The following is an 18066-nucleotide window of genomic DNA, read 5'->3' on the forward strand; positions in this document are numbered from 1 at the left end:
TATCATAGATGTCGCTGATCGTTTAAAATATGTTAATTCTTAGTAACAAGTTCAGTAATACTGTTTCCATGGAACGCTATTGACTTAATTTCACTTCTTACAAGTTTATATCAAATACTGCTACTGACTTAATAGTCAGTTGCTAAGCAGATTCGACTAGCTGTTCATCATTCTTTACTGTGCATTTTACCAAGTGGAATACTCTTCCTTCGTAAAAGGTATGTATCAATCATATAATTCACCGTGACATTTTAGTACATCTTTTTTTACTGTTTCTTCTATAATTTACAAAGTACATAAAGTGATGTCGTGTAGTACAAGGAATACTAGAACAAACTTCATCAACGTAGTTGCACAATTATAACGTATTGCTATATGTACTCTACCTATCCACTTAATTTTTCATTTAACCTATTGAACCAAGGCGAACGAACCACGATTGCAATTGAAGTACAACTTAACAACATATTTACACATTCGAAACTGATAAATATACATATGCGTAACAATTATAATTATTAGTTACAACGAGACAAAAGCAAGATAATAAGAAATGGTGGATAGAAATGATTTTACGGAACAATTTTCTCAAAACTCGTTCACGAGTGCTGTCAAACGATTAGCTTCTTCGTCGATAAAAGTTCGAACTGAAATAACAGGGAAAGGAATTCGCCGATACTGATTTATTAAAGATATCAGCGATCTATCGTAGAATTTTCGCGTTGCGCGTCGTAACAGGGCAAACGGACAAATTGTAGCCATCTTTGGAAACACGATCGTCGTGTCAATAACAATAAGACGATATCTTGTTCTTCCCGTATTACCGTGGAACGTGGCAATGTAATGACGTGTTGCGAATACGAGCCTATCGCGATAATAATATTCACGAAACAAGTCCCACAGGTGAAATGATCAAAGTTTGCCAGGCACGTCGTTGCTGGAGGCTGTCACCGTCAATTTCTAACTAATATGTCACGTGGAAACTACGGAATTGGCCGGAGGGCGTCTTTGATCTCGCAACAGCCCCCCGGAACCGGCGTGCTTGTCCACCTTCCGAAAACTCACCCTTCGAGTCGCACGCCACGTACGTGCCACGAGGGTCGCTAAATCCAATTTTATTGTTTGCACGCTCAGGAAAGCCGGAATTACTCGATTCCGACCGTGAAGCGTAAATCGTTCCGTCGACTCGATTTCGGCTAATTTAAGCGTGTCGTAATCATTAAAAAGATCCGAGAAGGAATATTCATTTTCTGCCTCGAGTGTTTGATTAATATTAAGTTTCTATGGAAGAGATTTCTCATGGGCGTGGTGTAATCTAAGTCAGATTAGAACGTGCTGTGATCTATGTAAGATTAGAACGTTTATGGTCTTTGAAGAACCACCTGATATTTTTGACTAGCGAAATAAAAGTTATTGATATAATATCTAGAATGTAGGACGTATGGGTGGTAAAAATTCTATCGACTAAACAGTTTCTAGTGGCTGCTCGATATTTTTCATCGATTTGACGCGATTCTCTAATTAGTAGTTGTGTCCTGCAATTTTAAGGAATTTCTTTATTTGTTTTCCGAGTTGAGTAATTTTTTTTTTTTTCGAGAAAATCACGGTAATATACACTATTATATATTATTCCGATATCTATAATTTTTTTAAACATTGTACCACAAATAACGATTGAAATGCTCCTCGAACAAGAAGCAAGCTATTTAATTGAAAAGTCGAAAATTCTTTTTTTTTTTACAACAAACTAACGTAACAACGATGAAAGAAAAATGAAAAAAGAATCAATTTTTTCCTAAATAGGAGTAAGAAAAGCTCGGAACGAGCTGGTACACGAATAGAAAAAAAAAAAGAAAGAAAAGATAGCAGAAGGGCGAAAAATTGACTTGGCGATCCATGTTTGGCACGATCATAGATCATTCTATTGTATCAAAAGGGGGTGTGTGTACACATTATAACAGGGACATAATGGCGCACCAATGTGTACACACAACGGGGACAGCGGCGACACAGAATGTGCGGTGTTTGGTCTCCATTAATATCGGATCGACTGGATGGTTACTGCAGGCCATCTCTTGTATCTCTGCCGCTTTTTTTTTTTATAGGGCCATATGTCTCGTGCGTGGATCGCGTCCCGTGGCGGGACGCTCATTTGTCAGCACGGAATCTGCCATTGTCGCGATTTGATGCCGGCAGTCAAAACATGCGTGCGATTTTCCCGCGATCTAACGTTCCTTTTAACGCGAGACATCGCAATTACGCGGTGTTGTTCATCGATAACGACGAACGTAGAGTCTTGTTAAAGTGAAGGTTTCAACGAAACTCGATTAGCAGACTACGGATGTTTGTGCACTTAGAGGAGATTCTAAGGCGCAAACTTGCACGGAATACGCGTAATGTGTAAAAATATGCTTCCTTATAGTGTTAATAAGAGAATTAAACAAATCACTGCTTGAATTTCAATATTTCCTAAAGTTTAATTACGAGAAACATTAATCATAGATCGCTATAGAGACAGAGATATTTCTGAATAAAATAACTCTAGCAATTACAGGTGCCATTTTCTGTTTTACTCTATCACATTTTTAATCTGCGATATGAAATAATAATGCGTACTACACGATACAATAATAGAATCAGAAAATTACTCTACGCCGGGCATGCTGCATTCTATCGAAATTAAACGTCACCATTAAACGCGACAACAGATAATTCCAACGATATAGCGAATAAATCGACTTTGAGAAAAATAACTCTCCGTTTCAAATCACTGCTTGAATTTCGATATTTTCTAAAGTTTAATCACGAGAAACATTAATCATAGATCGCTATAGAGACAGAGATATTTCTGAATAAAATAACTCTAGCAACTACAGGTGCCATTTTCTGTTTTACTCTATCACATTTTTAATCTGGGATATGAAATAATAATACGTACTACACGATACAATAATAGAATCAGAAAATTACTCTACGCCGGGCATGCTGCATTCTATCGAAATTAAACGTCACCACTAAACGCGACAACAGATAATTCCAACGATATAGCGAATAAGTCGACTTTGAGAAAAATAACTCTCTGTTTCAAATCACTGCTTGAATTTCGATATTTTCTAAAGTTTAATCACGAGAAACATTAGTTATAGATCGCTATAGAGACAGAGATATTTCCGAATAAAATAACTCTAGCAATTACAGGTGCCATTTTCTGTTTTACTCTATCACATTTTTAATCTGCGATATGAAATAATAATGCGTACTACACGATACAATAATAGAATCAGAAAATTACTCTACGCCGGGCATGCTGCATTCTATCGAAATTAAACGTCACCATTAAACGCGACAACAGATAATTCCAACGATATAGCGAATAAATCGACTTTGAGAAAAATAACTCTCCGTTTCAAATCACTGCTTGAATTTCGATATTTTCTAAAGTTTAATCGCGAGAAACATTAATCATAGATCGCTATAGAGACAGAGATATTTCTGAATAAAATAACTCTAGCAACTACAGGTGCCATTTTCTGTTTTACTCTATCACATTTTTAATCTGGGATATGAAATAATAATACGTACTACACGATACAATAATAGAATCAGAAAATTACTCTACGCCGGGCATGCTGCATTCTATCGAAATTAAACGTCACCACTAAACGCGACAACAGATAATTCCAACGATATAGCGAATAAGTCGACTTTGAGAAAAATAACTCTCTGTTTCAAATCACTGCTTGAATTTCGATATTTTCTAAAGTTTAATCACGAGAAACATTAGTTATAGATCGCTATAGAGACAGAGATATTTCCGAATAAAATAACTCTAGCAATTACAGGTGCCATTTTCTGTTTTACTCTATCACATTTTTAATCTGCGATATGAAATAATAATGCGTACTACACGATACAATAATAGAATCAGAAAATTACTCTACGCCGGGCATGCTGCATTCTATTGAAATTAAACGTCACCATTAAACGCGATAACAGATAATTCCAACGATATAGCGAATAAGTCGACTTTGAGAAAAATAACTCTCCGTTTCAAATCACTGCTTGAATTTCGATATTTTCTAAAGTTTAATCACGAGAAACATTAGTCATAGATCGCTATAGAGACAGAGATATTTCCGAATAAAATAACTCTAGCAATTACAGGTGCCATTTTCTGTTTTACTCTATCACATTTTTAATCTGCGATATGAAATAATAATGCGTACTACACGATACAATAATAGAATCAGAAAATTACTCTACGCCGGGCATGCTGCATTCTATCGAAATTAAATGTCACCACTAAACGCGACAACAGATAATTCCAACGACATAGCGAATAAGTCGACCTTGAGAAAAATAGCTCACTGCTTCAAAATACCTCAAAACCGGAAAAACAACAAATTGGAACTCTGTCTCTTTTAATCATTACGTACGTTTATTTAGAACTACCGACGCGTCGAACGTACCATACTCGTTAAATGTTAGTCAGTAAGCGTAGCTTGCAGAAAGCTCAATCGAAAGAAAATTTCGGAAGAAGAAAGAACGCGAAATTAATTCACGAAAAGAAGGGAAACTGAAGTTAGAGAATACCTACGGTGGTTGAGAAGAAGGGAGATTGGCCGCTTCGTATAATATCAATGGGCGATAGAGGTGGATGGCGATGATCGCATCGCATTAGCAACGGAGCGTTCTATGAGCGACTACCATCGTGGCCACCGTCTATGCTCGCTTAGAACCCCACAGCGTATATATTATACGCTGGAAGTGTCACCCTAGCTGCTGTGCCTCGGTGTAAAATAAACGATACCTAATTATACGCGTCCCGTCCGCGTGAAAGCCGAACCCGGAGCAAGTGCGTACGAAGGTGGCCTCCTGCTTAATGGGATTACGAAATTACAATTTAGATTGATTGTCCGTGCGCGACTGCCTCTGTACAAGCAGCAACTTGCTATATACCGTGCATTTAAGAGGCAGGATAAAGTCAATAGCGTGAAAGATGCATTTATTGGGAAACTGATTCCTGATGGAATTAGTACTTGATTGGGAGCAGAAGTTCTGTGATCTTTGTGCTTTAGGAGGCAAGAAATCAGTTGTTTCAGACGAACTTTCTGTTTATTATTCTTTCATGTAATATTCCTTTGTGAGTATTTTCTTCGTTGAATATTTTTCTTATTAAACATTTTTTTTCTTTTTTGCGAAGATCTAAATTCAGAATCTATCGAACAAAGATACTGAAAATCATCAGCGTTTCGCATTTCACCGTTTCATAATTCGTACGAGATATAGTTTGTTGTATTATATTATTTATTTTACGTTGAGAATTTTCTTAAGCGCGATTAAACAGAGTATAAATGTATTTTAATATAGGGAACACTACCTATCGAGGATCACGGGATTCGTGTTAATTTCATATTTGTAATAAAAGTATAGAAAACTAAATTTACGATTTTAATCGAAGAAATCGTAATGTTCACGATACAATATTGCGTTAATTTTACGAAATTTCTTAATACGTTGAACATCTCGTACGAAAGATGCTTAAATTCAAACCTGTAATTAATCGTATGCTAATTTCTTGCGACGTCGAACAAAAGCTGGTGAACTTGTGCCTCGAAAGCTCGAAAATTTCGTCTCCGGTGATCTAGGCTTCGTAATTTTCCCGGTAATCCAGACAGGCGCAATTTCAGGCAACGATAAATTTTTGTTATTCACCGCGATCGTTTCCGATGTTGTCAATTCCATTTAAAAATCTCGCCGGTTTCGACATCTGGATGCGGCCCGTAATATATAGAGGTGTCTGCGTTGCGGATATCGTATTTTTTTTTTTTTTTTTTCACCAGGCTTCGCCTGCTGCCAAGAGGGTGGCTCGCAGTGGGTGTGCCTGGCGATGATTAATTAGCGTTTGATGAATATGTATGAGAGAAAGGCAACCAACTCCGCTAACACGTACACACAGCCAGCATCCCCTGTGTTACAATAACGCGGCCAACCCCCTTCGCATAGCTCGTTTCAAGCCTGTGATAGCTCTTTCTCTCTCTTTCTCTCTTTTCCTCTCTTTCTCTCTCTCTATTTTTTCTCTCTCTTTCTCTCGTTTTCTCTATGCTTCACCTCTACGAATTCTGCGACTCTTCCGTGAGCTGTATAACAATGCGTTTTCGGGTAAAAATTTTTGTTACGGAACGAACGTCGACCCACGGCCATCCATTATGATTTACGCGGGCCTCGTGCATACGCAGGTTTACATTTACTGGCGAATTTCGTTAAAATATGCCGAGTAATGGCAAACGCGTCAAGTGTACCGATGGCTGGAATCTTGGGATCTAGCTTTGATATTGATGGATTAGTAGCAAATGTAGGAAGAAGTAGCGCGGTTGAATTTAACGTATGTGTTCGGTGACCTGGTAGCATATTCATTGATATTGACACGTATGACCGGTACCTCATGATAATATGATAATATATACGCGGTATATATTAGTAGACATTTACTTCGAGAAGTTTATTTCAAAAATTAAACGGCCAGCATAGTATCGTACTATGGAATAATACACGTGCAAATTATTACATTTTGCTGTGTGTTTAAATACAGATGAAAGATCGGTAGTTGTAACGTTGATCATAGTTCCAAATATTCTAAAACGTTTCATCTCCATTGCTTCTCGCAAATAGATCCAAAGAAGATAGAGAAAAATTAAGGGTAGTTGAAAAATTTCTAAAAAAATCCAATCTTCATTTTCCTTCGAAATTAAATCCAAAAGAAAATAAAACAAAATGTACCATAATCGCAAAAATCGCGTTTCTATTGTTTCTCGAAACTAAATTCAAAGAAGATAGAACAGTATCAAGCATAACCGAGGACCGTCTAAAAATATTCATTTCCGATATTCTCGAAAACTAAATCCAAAAAAGAGGAGAGAAAAAGGTTCGGTTAAAATAACGCGGAACCATGCTGTCCTCGTGGTATCGAACGCGTGACACATCGACTTTCCATGCTGTGCGTCCGATTGGAGGTATCGGGACGCGTTCTACACCGATATCCATCAGTATCGCATAAACTGGCTGGTTGTATCGCAGCAAAATATCACCTCTGGTGCTGCGGGCAGGGCGTGAGGGGTTTAGATTTCGGCGAAACGCGAGGCTGAAAGGCCGACGGTGGGCGAGATCGCGCGCGCGCGCGCGCGCGCGGATTGTTCGCACTGCGAGGAGAACAATGCAAACAATGGCGGGGCCGAAGCGCTGTGGTGAGACCCGGCTTACGCGGTGAATACAATTACATTATGAACTCGATTACCATTTAAATGGAAACAAACGTGAAATGCTAAAATACACCGACGACTCTCCGCCTCTGCCAGCCAACCAGAGCCGTGCCTCTCGGCGCAACGCGCGCGAAAATGTGCAACCGCCTCTCGAGTGCTCGATCATCGGTATGCAAATAGCGTGCACGGGCATACACGTGTGTGCACAGCGTTTCGTCGGGAAAATATTTCGTGCGAAGGGATTGAATCGGGGAAAGATCATTTTTGTTGCTAGATTGCTTCGTTCCGTTTGCCTTTCGTCAGTTCGTGCTTTGGTGATTAAGTAAAGAGCACTGATATTTTTCGCCTGGCTGGATATTTTTCTCCTTGATCAATGATTTAGGAGGAGGGATGGAATTAACGAGCTGTAATTTTGTCTAATTAATCCTTTCGTGTCGGATGTTGGATATAGTCAACTCTACTCTAACATCTTATTAATTAACGATATCGTGTATTTTTCGGTGAAATTGATCTCGAGTTCTTAACTCGTTCAATTTATATGTTATGTGTTATCAATAGCAGCAATTTTGCAATTAATTCAACATTTTTTACGTTTATTTAAGCACATCTCGTTTTCTCTCTTAATATTTTGTACGGTTGATGGCAATACCTTGACGATATTTTTAACTAGATTAGATTTCTTGGTATATTTAATTAGATTAAATATTTTTATAGATAAAATTTTATTCTTTCGTTCTTGCAGCTTACAGAGAGAGGTATCTTGATAAGTGATATGAATTATAATATCCTTCTAACGATAGTACCTACAATTATATATGTATGTAGAGATCTGCACCACCCTCCGGAATATTTTAATAAGTACATTAATTTGAATATTTTGTATATTTCTGTATATTACGTGCACTCCGTACATTTACATTCCTCACAAATGTGTATAGTCCAGTCCATAGAGCTATTAGGCTGAATTTTATCCGATTTAACGGGCTTGTTTTACATAAATCGCTGTTAAATATCACAGGAAATGGAAAATTGAAAGGTGTATTCTGACAGGGAGCTTCTAGTAGTTTCGGTACATAATTTTTCACAAACGTAACATTAACTGTCGCTCGATTTTTAACACTCGTTTTCTCGGTAACTGTAGCACTGAGAAAGATGATTTTTTTTTTGTTTTTCTTAATTCGATGTACCGTGGAAGACTAGACATGATTTTTGTACCAAGAGCCACGGTATATTCTTTGCGAAGTACGTAAAAACCAAACTTTATCTAGTCTCGGTCTTTTTAAAGGAACGCGTGGTTCTTCATCGTCTGTGTCGCTTCCTTCTTACTCTTCATCCACGTAATTATTTATTGTTCTCATTTGCGAAGGTCACATCGTGTTCATTCGTGTTCAAAATGAACAAAAAATATGTGTAACTTTTTTTACAAAGATGCGGTTTCAGAGGAGATATTTTAAGAAGCGATCAGCTTTGCTATATCGAATTTCCACGAACTTTCCACGAACGTATAACCTTTTCAAGTGACGCAACCGCAAATATTCATTTTCTACTATATTCGGCACCGGTTTGTGCTAAAAACGTCCTCGTTAAATCAGATCAAATACATCCCAACAGCTCTATTGACTGGACCAATAAACGTCCGCAGTATACTCATATGAAATTCGTGGTCCACGCGTTTAGCTACTCTCTGCTGGTGTCGATGGCCGTGGAACGAAAAAAGAGTTCCGTTTAACGTGTCCCATCAGCACCCCAATTCTAATTATTATACACTTAATTTCCTAATGAACCGTATCGAACGGCAGGCTCGATGGAACGGCGCACTCGTGCACTGATTTCACGGGCCACCTGTCGCACTGCTGTCCTACCCACCCCATTGGTTTCGTCGAATTGGACACGCAGGGTGTAAGACATTATTCTACGCGAAGGGTCACGGGGGCTCGATGAAGACACGAGTATTATTTCCCAAAACTGTATTTTCCTACGAAAGTTTTTCCTACGATAAAAGGTGTTTCTTTCTTGCGATGTGCAGTCGACTGAGAAAAGTATTGAAAAAAGTATTCGCGCAGTACATGCTGTTTGATATGAATATACAGCGACCACAAGAAACATTTGTATAATACAAGTTATGCAAGAAGCGTTATTTTCAAGGAAATGTCTGTTTATCAGGTTCTACGTTTCATTTTCGTATCATTACATTTTTCTAATTATATGAAAGTATGTAAGTACTATTAAATGACACGAAACTTAATATATTTGAATCGAATTAATTGGTATATAAATGGTATAATAAATATAATGGCGTATAAATAATTCTTGTAATAATGTACTTTACCTTGAATACGTTTGCTGCAACGTTTAATTAAATCGAATTTGCTGAAAAACTGTTTTTAAGTTTTCCCCGTTTTTATATTAGCTTTATATTTTAAAGTAAAGTTTAAAAAAAAAAAAGAAGCTGAATATTTTTAAATGAAAATTAATATGAATTTCTACATTATCTTTACATTGTCTCATTTTCTAAAGTCAATTGCAAATTTATTATTACAAATAACATACATTTGTACATTTTTTTTTTACTTTAATAATCGATGATTAAAATTTTGTGAATATCAACGTTCTATCAAGACTTGATATTGTGTTTATTTCACGAGAGGAATCTTTACAGGGCAGAGTGATACAGCACAAGCAACATTACCTGGTATTCAGTGACCCTATGTAGAATGTTCCTTTCTCTAGAATTCATGAAAGGACGAAAACCAGGGGCGTGTAGCTTGTACTTTGCTGTTTGGACATTTTCGAACAAAGCTGTATCAATATTTCTTTCGTTTCTGTGGTCGTATGGCGTGAGATCTATACATTCTTTGCACCCTTCAAATATCGTGTGCAACGTTTCCAACGTTTGTTGTGGCTAGCCAGAAGCTTTTCGTTCAAGCAGGTTATTTCGATCCAAGTTGTCATTTTAATACATAAATTAAACAATGAATCTTTAGTCGGTACGCGTTTGACGAAATTCTGAAACTTCGTTTCAACTTCTAACTTTGACATTAGTAATCGTAAATTATTTCGATAAATTTTTGACAAAATTATTTCCTAAAGATGACGATATTCTCAGCTAATTTCTCCCTAATTTCTATACACTCCATAAACGTTTCTCGTGGATATTATATAAATACTATCTCAAGCTCGGTCGTACGTTCTAAACGCGTCATTTAAATAACAGAAAGCCACATAAAACGGGACCAATATTTTACAATCGGTAGAATCGTTAAACTGCGGAAACGCATCGCACCTTCGGTGTGTGACCGAGTTTCATAGCGTTCTTTCAGGTTTCGCTTGAAATCCTAATCCCATAATATCCTCGAACCGATATATCGTCGTCGGTAATGGAATCGTGCATTCAAATGGACATCGTTTCCCAGCGAGTGTAGGAGGCAGGTCGCGGAGAGAGCAATGCCGTGGATGATATTGCCAATATTTGGTTTGATTCTGGTGCGAATGTGCAGGGTGTATGCCAAGGGGGTGCTCGCACCCCCTTAAGCGCGAGCACGGGGGTCGGAGGGTCGGTATATGTTAGACGCGCGCCGATTACCATTTGAATGTTTCTACCCCTGGTCAGCCTTTGTCAACCCTCCTGACAGTGACCGCACCTATCTATCTAGAAGGGATCCATTCTCCCTTTTCTTTCTTTTTTCCACCGCCGTATGTTCGCTGCTAGCTCTTCGATATCGAAGGACAGACGACTTTAACAATCTTCGAGTCTTTTTCTTCTGTCGCATTGTTGTTGCTCGCCTGACTTTTTATTCCGACGTGTTCCGTTAGGTTGGCTCGAAGAGAAAGAAATAATGTTTATGAAGCGAGGGATTGAGAATATATGGTTTTTTTGCTTAGACGTTTGTTCGTATCATTTATCGAGTTATTTATTAGAAAAGTACGCTAAAGAACGATAAAAGGAATTAATAACGCGTAGATATAACGGAAGACTTTAAAACTTATTTCAGCTTCTTTCAAATTCGCTTGGTCTTTTCCTCGATACCCAATTCTTAATCGTTTCCCAAACCAATCCACATCAGCTAATAACGTCTCTCGTTTAAATTAATTTAAATCTTATGGTACAATCGAATCTGAACGAACCGATGTTGAAAAAATAAATAATCCACATCCACAAGTCTATTTATTATAAAATAACGATCTAAATGATCTTAAATTCCAAGATCAATTCGACGAAGTAACATTTGTCACTGTCGAGGCTTTTTCTCGACATACGAAGTCGTGTTTTCGACTTGTAGAGCAACGTGACTTTTGACCGCTGCTCGATTAACACTAACCTGATAATCATTGTCACCCTTCGAATCACAGGTTCAACAATTTAAGTTTCTTCCATTTAAACGGTAGCTTGTTATCTGGTCGCTCGCCGTTACCGGAGATCAGATCGTCGGAACAATTATCTCGTAAAACGGTTGGCAAGGGGTTTGCCGTTCGTATTCACGGATAGGTCTGTGATTCGCGATCGTTGTTGATTCAGTGCGTTGAACATCGCACGTGCGCCGATGTAGACGTACGTAAAGCTCCCGCAACCCGAACTTCAGCACGCGCCGCGATTATGCGATTACGCGATTACGTGTGTCGGTTTCTGTACCCTAGCTGGCCCATCCAAGAAGAGGTCCACGAATGATACCCTACGTGTCATCGATGACACGGAACATTTTTTTCTCTACCTACGTCCAAATAAAGAAGAAAATGCTTCAAGTTCGATTTTGTCGTTTCAACTTGGGAATTTCGTTTCGTTCTCTTTTTTACACGACGAATGAGCTTTACATTTTTACGAATTTATGGAAAATTTAAAGGTACAAAATTTATTACAATATTTGGTTTAAGTTAATCCATAAAGATATGTGAAGTTGTACTGATGTCGAAAGCTTAATCACGATTTATAGAATACACGGTCGTGTTCTACTAGAAACGTCAATTAACTTCGTCGTGGTCCTAGAATTTTCATGCCCCAATCTTACTCGTGTTTTAAGGATCAAAAAGATATTTGAACTTTTGAGAAAAACTTTAAAACTAGATCGAAACAAAAAATCATCACTTTCCATCCTCTTCTTCAAATTCATCCTGTCTCTAAAAAGTACTTGTGTTTTCAAGTACCATATTAAAATATAATTCTTCATTGGCAATAAATATCAAGTAAATTCTATACGCATTTTCAGATTGGTTTCAAAGACCAACAGAAATGATTACGATATTCGTGTTTCGTTACAGTCCTAACGAAATCTCAAATATTTTCATGACTCGGTACAGGTAGACGTTATAGGTCGACGGCTGTAATATTAAATGCTATATCGTACGAATGATACGGTATTATTGTACGCAAGAAACGTCGTCGAATTTTACAGTAACGCCATAAATCACAAAGAACGTCTGAACACAATGTACCACATCTTTCGCGCATAGTTGGAGAACATTTAAAATCGCATAACGCGTCCACGCGCATTGCCTGCGTACCAGCAAGAATTAAGGGAGGTAGGAGTGATACGTAGCGGCACGAGCCGACACGTGACTGTGCCGCTTTATACAAACAGCATTATGCACGCTCGTGCTAACATAAATTACTGTGGGTTTAATATCGGACGTCGACGTTGGCCATAGCCGACCACCTCCTGAGCAAAACACGTTAAATGCGGCCAACCGAGCCCGCTCCTCTGTCATGAAACGAGTTTCCTTTGATTCTTGCTGATCGCAGGTGTCAACAGGTTCGCCGGTAATTCAATTTTACGTATTAACAAATAATTGTTGTATTTTTGTAAATCCGTTTTTACGGTGTAAAATTTTCCTTCATCGACTCACGAGAGTAATCGAGCGTTTGTTATAGAAAATTGTATGGGTATCTTGTGCGTTTTGCTAAACTTTAGATCGTAATACGCGAAATGTACGATCTTCTGCATCAGGTAATTTTTAAAATTTTCATTAGATTTTAACTCACGAATGATTTTCATTTCCAAACGTAAACTCTCTCCTATCCTAAAACAACGATAAAAACATTCAACCATTTTCGGAATTATTTCATCTGCTTTCCTTTCAACCTATCAGACTCGAGGATCGACATCCGGTTTCGATTTTCTATTTCGGGAGATCAGAACGCATCCGCCACCGAACAGATCAGCCACCCTCGAAACATTTACTCGGAGGAATTTCGATTCTGATCTCGATTCATTGATAAACGAAAGGCTTTAATTCATGCAGGCGGTCTGCATTCCGTCATTCTCCGCGGGGTGTCCACTTATCGAGACCGTTTCATTCCCTCTTTTCGTTCATTCTCGCCTTTACAGTCGCTCAGGCTGCTTTCCAAGGGCATCTCGTAAGGCTCCCTAAAGTCGCTTACAAGCGCTTTCACGTTTAGAAGTCGTGAAAGAGCTTATTGTGAAATTTAACCGAGATTTTCCCCGAATGCTGCCATTCATATGACCGCCTTTCTGTCTTCGTTTACGTTCAACCAGTCAGCTGTTTGTACAGTGCACGATACAGTGATTATTTAAATTCTTTGTTCCGTTCGCTTAAAGTACGTGACATTTTTAATTAAATTATTACAGCGATTCACAAAAATATTTGAACGCTTGTACGAATATGTTAAGCGTTGTAGGATATATCGCGAAAATTTCATTAGCAACATGATCGGGTTATCGTTATCGTATTGGCGAGGTTTAAAGCAAATTTAAAGATGTACACAGAAATTAGAAAATATTTAGCACGCGTATATGTACCTGGCAGTAACCACAAAAATATTTAAACAATCGGTCATCCGTTATATTAACGAGCCTTCATATTCGCTGGATTCATCCCTTACATCTATTACACGCCTAAAATGTAAATGTTTGTAATATATATTTTGCTGCTTTTGTATCTACGCGAGATGACGATTCATAATGAGGATATGAAAATTAAATAATTTGGAAATTTGAAGATGTAATAATCCAAATGATCGGTAATCTGGGAATTAGGAAATTTTAGTATCTCTTTTTACGCTAAAGTTATTGAACACATTTCCAACGAAACGTTTTCTCAATGTATGTAACCGCAATCCCCGCGTCCTACAGCATAGTTCACGCTAATCGCACGAAATTTTAATTTTATTAATTTTATAATGTAGCGAAACATAAAGCAAGTAAACGTTTATTTTATATCGCGTTGCTACGCTTGTATCGCATTTTACTACAAACTTAGGAACGTTTATAGTTACAGGTGGTGTTAGAATGGCGGAAGTGAGTTACATTAGAAACCCTTATCCTGTGCCGGATGTAGTACGCGAAGGAGTGTGGCTACAACGACCTGTACTAGGTAATAAAGTTTCACCTAAGGACAGAGACTGGAGTGCCAAGTTAAAAGCGCACGAACGTCTCTTCGCTCATCATACGCTAAATAGTATACGGAAAGATAATAGGCTTCTCAGATCACAGGTAAAACTACATACGTTAACCTAAAATCTTCGTTATTATTTTTTTATTTCACCATTTAGTACAATTTAATCTCGTTTTGTATTTTTTATTATGACAGTGCTTGCGTGACACATACCTAAATATTCATCTCGTTTTAATTATATACACGTGTAGATATTAACTTTGCCAATGTATCGTAAGTTCCATGCAATTTATTTCCATATTTTTACAAGCTATATATTTTTGAAAAAGCTTCTATAATATGTTTTTTTTATTATCAATTCATGATTAAATATTCTGAATATATTTTAATACACACTTTGAAATTAAATTTATTTCTAGCTGTATCTTTATGTAATCTTTTCTTGTACGATAAACACGAAACAGCAAAATATTGCAAAACTATTTTCACAATTCGCAACAATTTCTTCAAATTTTTCTTCCTTTTGTACGTTCATGTTATCGTGCATGGTAAAGAGAAATAGTTACAACTTCGTTTTACAAATTACAAAATTACGTTTTTGACTAAACTTTACGAACGTGTTAGGTACCAAACGACGCTCTGGATCTGGCGCTTACAACCGTATACATTCACAGCAAAGATACGTTGGTGCCCAAGAGCTACGTCCTAGTGCAACCAGAAACTTTAGGAAAGAGAACGTGGCGTGTTTTAAAAAATCAAATCGAGGTAAAACGCTCGTTGTAATTTATTCTATATTTTTATAAAATCTTTTATCTGGAAGCTAAGAATCTTTCAAATCGTTAACGATGACATCTTTCTCGATCAAAAAATATAACTTAGAGGTTCGTGTTTATTTTCGATTAATTAAGGTTTCCAAGACACCGGATATTCCAGTAACGGAAGATCCCGTTTCGTTGCTTGTGAAAAGAGCAGAATGTTATCGTGGTCCGGTGCCAGAGAGACGAGTCCATCCGAGTAGCGTGAAATTAAATATCTCCGGACCTCACTCGGTTCAATCTAATCCCGGATACAGTCGCAAAATCGACGGAACTTTTTACAGTATTTAAACAGTATTTAAACACGGATCTGTACGGTGTTTGAGGTGGAAACCCGGCAGACAAATCTGTGCTAACAATCGTATTTGAGGAAATTAAATCAACGATTTTATGATTATCATCGGCACTGTCGATCGTTTCTATATGTTTATGAATACGTATCATTTTACCGTAATATTGTCGATAAATCTATACGGTTCGTGTGCGATTAGTAGAGTACTTCGTTTCATACTCTGTTTTATATATCTTCTTAATTATGGTGAAATTTCGAAGAAAAATTTGCTACGCAACGTAATATTTGGATTGTTATACAATGCCAATTATTTTATATATGTATGTTTTGTTAAATGTAACGATGCAATAAAAATTACAGATTCTACGTAGAAAAATGAGTGATTTCAGTAAATTGGAATAATATTCGTATTGGAAACAAAGATGCGGTATAGTTAATAGGAATAGTAACGTACGTTTAGAACCCGAAATGGAACTTTACAACAGTTATGGAAACGTAGTATATAAACAAATTATTTATTAACATGTAATGGAGACTCTATCAACGACGAACGTGTCAAGGAATGAGCAAAAAATATCCCAAAAGTCTCGGAGCTAACCCAAATTATCGCAATAACTGCCCCTTACTTAAGACACCCCCGAGGTCGATGGTATCGGACCCGAACGATGTTGGCAAATTTGTTTGGTAGATATCTCACGGCGTCGTGATGCGATATCTTTGGAATCTTGGCAGCGATCTGTCGCGTGCAGCATCGGTTTCGCCCCTTTGGACATCGCTGTGACAAGAAGCGAAAGCGTGAGTCAGTGCACGGTGCGTTCTCACTGTCGACCAACCGAAGGGACAGAATGTCCCATTACCCGGGTAATCCTTGTTTGTAATAAACCAGCACCCTGCTGCCAGGGGGGTGGCAGCCACCCTCGCCGCATAACGTCGCGGAGGTGGAGTCATCTCCGCACGCATATGCTCCTCATGGAATATCATTTATGTTTCGCCCCGTGCAGGCGTCTATCTTGCCCCCGCGTTTGACCCGTTCAACCCCTCTGACACCCTCTTCCAGCAGAAACTACCCTCTACGTCCTTATACATACGCCTAATCCGGCCATGATTGTCGTGGCGACCGCCTCGTCACGAAAACTCCTCCTCGACTCGTGCACCCGTTTTCTCTTCTTTTTTTCTTTTTTATTTGGTCTGCCACCATCAGCTCGACCCCGTTATCTTTTTAACGACATTGGTAGGTGAATCGAAGGGAAACGGGCCGCGAGATTATTGTTTCGCTACTATGGCGAGAGATTTTCGAGGGTTTCGACGGCTGGAATTGGTGAATTGTGAGGTTCTTGAATGGGGCAGAGAGTTCTACAGATTTAAGGAGCGGGCTGGTTCAATAGCAATACGATTTGTAATTGTTCAAATTCTGTTGTATTGGTAGAGCGATTCGCAAAGAAAATAAAATAAAATAAAAATGGAAGTTTATAGGTAGTTGGAAAATTCACAAAGTTTCGTTGCGTTAATCGATGTTAAGATCGTGTAAGATGTAAGATGCAGGATGAAACGAAGAGGATAAAAGCTAAAAAATTCGTAAAGTTTATTACAAGACATATTTTTCACGATAGATATTATTCGTATAAACGGTAGAAATTCAATACGCTTGTAAGTACTTCTAAAAGGAATCTTATAAATTTTACGAGAGAAATTCGTAAAGTTGTATAAAGGTAAGTATTCATAAATATTTTCCTATTGAGTAAGCGTAACCTACACCCTCGAGTAAACATTATTCGTCCACGACGAATCAAATAACTCCCCCTGTAGATTACATCACGTCGAATGCCTATCGACGTGGATTCTTTTTCTTTCTCGATTAGGGGGCGTACAGAAAGTGGCAAGAATAAGGGTGGAGCGATCTCAGGCCGTGATGGGTAACGAGCGAGGTAACCAGCCAATTACTTGGCTGAGCGATTTTATTTGTATTTAATTCTTATTTAATTTACTTTTTACGGTTGCCTTCGTCAGAGCCTCCGTTAACGAAATGGAAGATTCGTACGCCGTTGCAAATTCGCAAAATCATACCGTGGTGCATCGAACGCAATTAATTTAAACGAGAGCAGTAAACTGACTATGCGCCGTTCAATGTAGTTTTCTGTTTAACAAACACCTCGGAAACGATCGAGAAAAGGTTTGGTTGATAGTGATTCGATGAGTTCGATTGGAAAATTTAATCGACTCATTCGTAATAAACTCATATATTTGTATTTATACAAGGTGACTTAAAAATAGCAACGGAAGCAGAATATTTGTACGACTTCTTACCACTTTGTTAAACGTAGCTTTTCAATTCCATTCCAGATTTTAACAAACG

At 37.9% G+C, this 18066-nt stretch overlaps 1 protein-coding gene across 1 annotated transcript; it reads left to right on the forward strand.

Moving 5' to 3' along the window:
- The first annotated feature begins 50 nt into the window (after positions 1 to 50).
- LOC139990389 (cilia- and flagella-associated protein 276) lies at positions 51 to 16074 on the forward strand. The gene is made up of 4 exons (XM_072009623.1): positions 51 to 218; positions 14484 to 14704; positions 15231 to 15371; positions 15515 to 16074. The coding sequence occupies exons 2-4, from the start codon at positions 14501 to 14503 to the stop codon at positions 15710 to 15712; spliced, it is 543 nt and encodes a 180-aa protein (XP_071865724.1). The 5' UTR covers positions 51 to 218; positions 14484 to 14500; the 3' UTR covers positions 15713 to 16074.
- The last annotated feature ends 1992 nt before the right edge of the window (positions 16075 to 18066 follow it).

This window comes from Bombus fervidus, chromosome 8, assembly GCF_041682495.2.
Source record: "Bombus fervidus isolate BK054 chromosome 8, iyBomFerv1, whole genome shotgun sequence".
In the NCBI taxonomy this organism is placed as follows: domain Eukaryota; kingdom Metazoa; phylum Arthropoda; class Insecta; order Hymenoptera; family Apidae; genus Bombus; species Bombus fervidus.

Excerpts from the sequence above, each read along its gene's own strand:
- LOC139990389 (XM_072009623.1), top strand. The coding sequence starts at position 14,501 with ATGGCGGAAGTGAGTTACATTAGAAACCCTTATCCTGTGCCGGATGTA. Across the intron at positions 14,705-15,230 it reads ATAGGCTTCTCAGATCACAG|GTACCAAACGACGCTCTGGA; the intron begins GTAAAACTACAT and ends CGAACGTGTTAG. Across the intron at positions 15,372-15,514 it reads TTTTAAAAAATCAAATCGAG|GTTTCCAAGACACCGGATAT; the intron begins GTAAAACGCTCG and ends CGATTAATTAAG.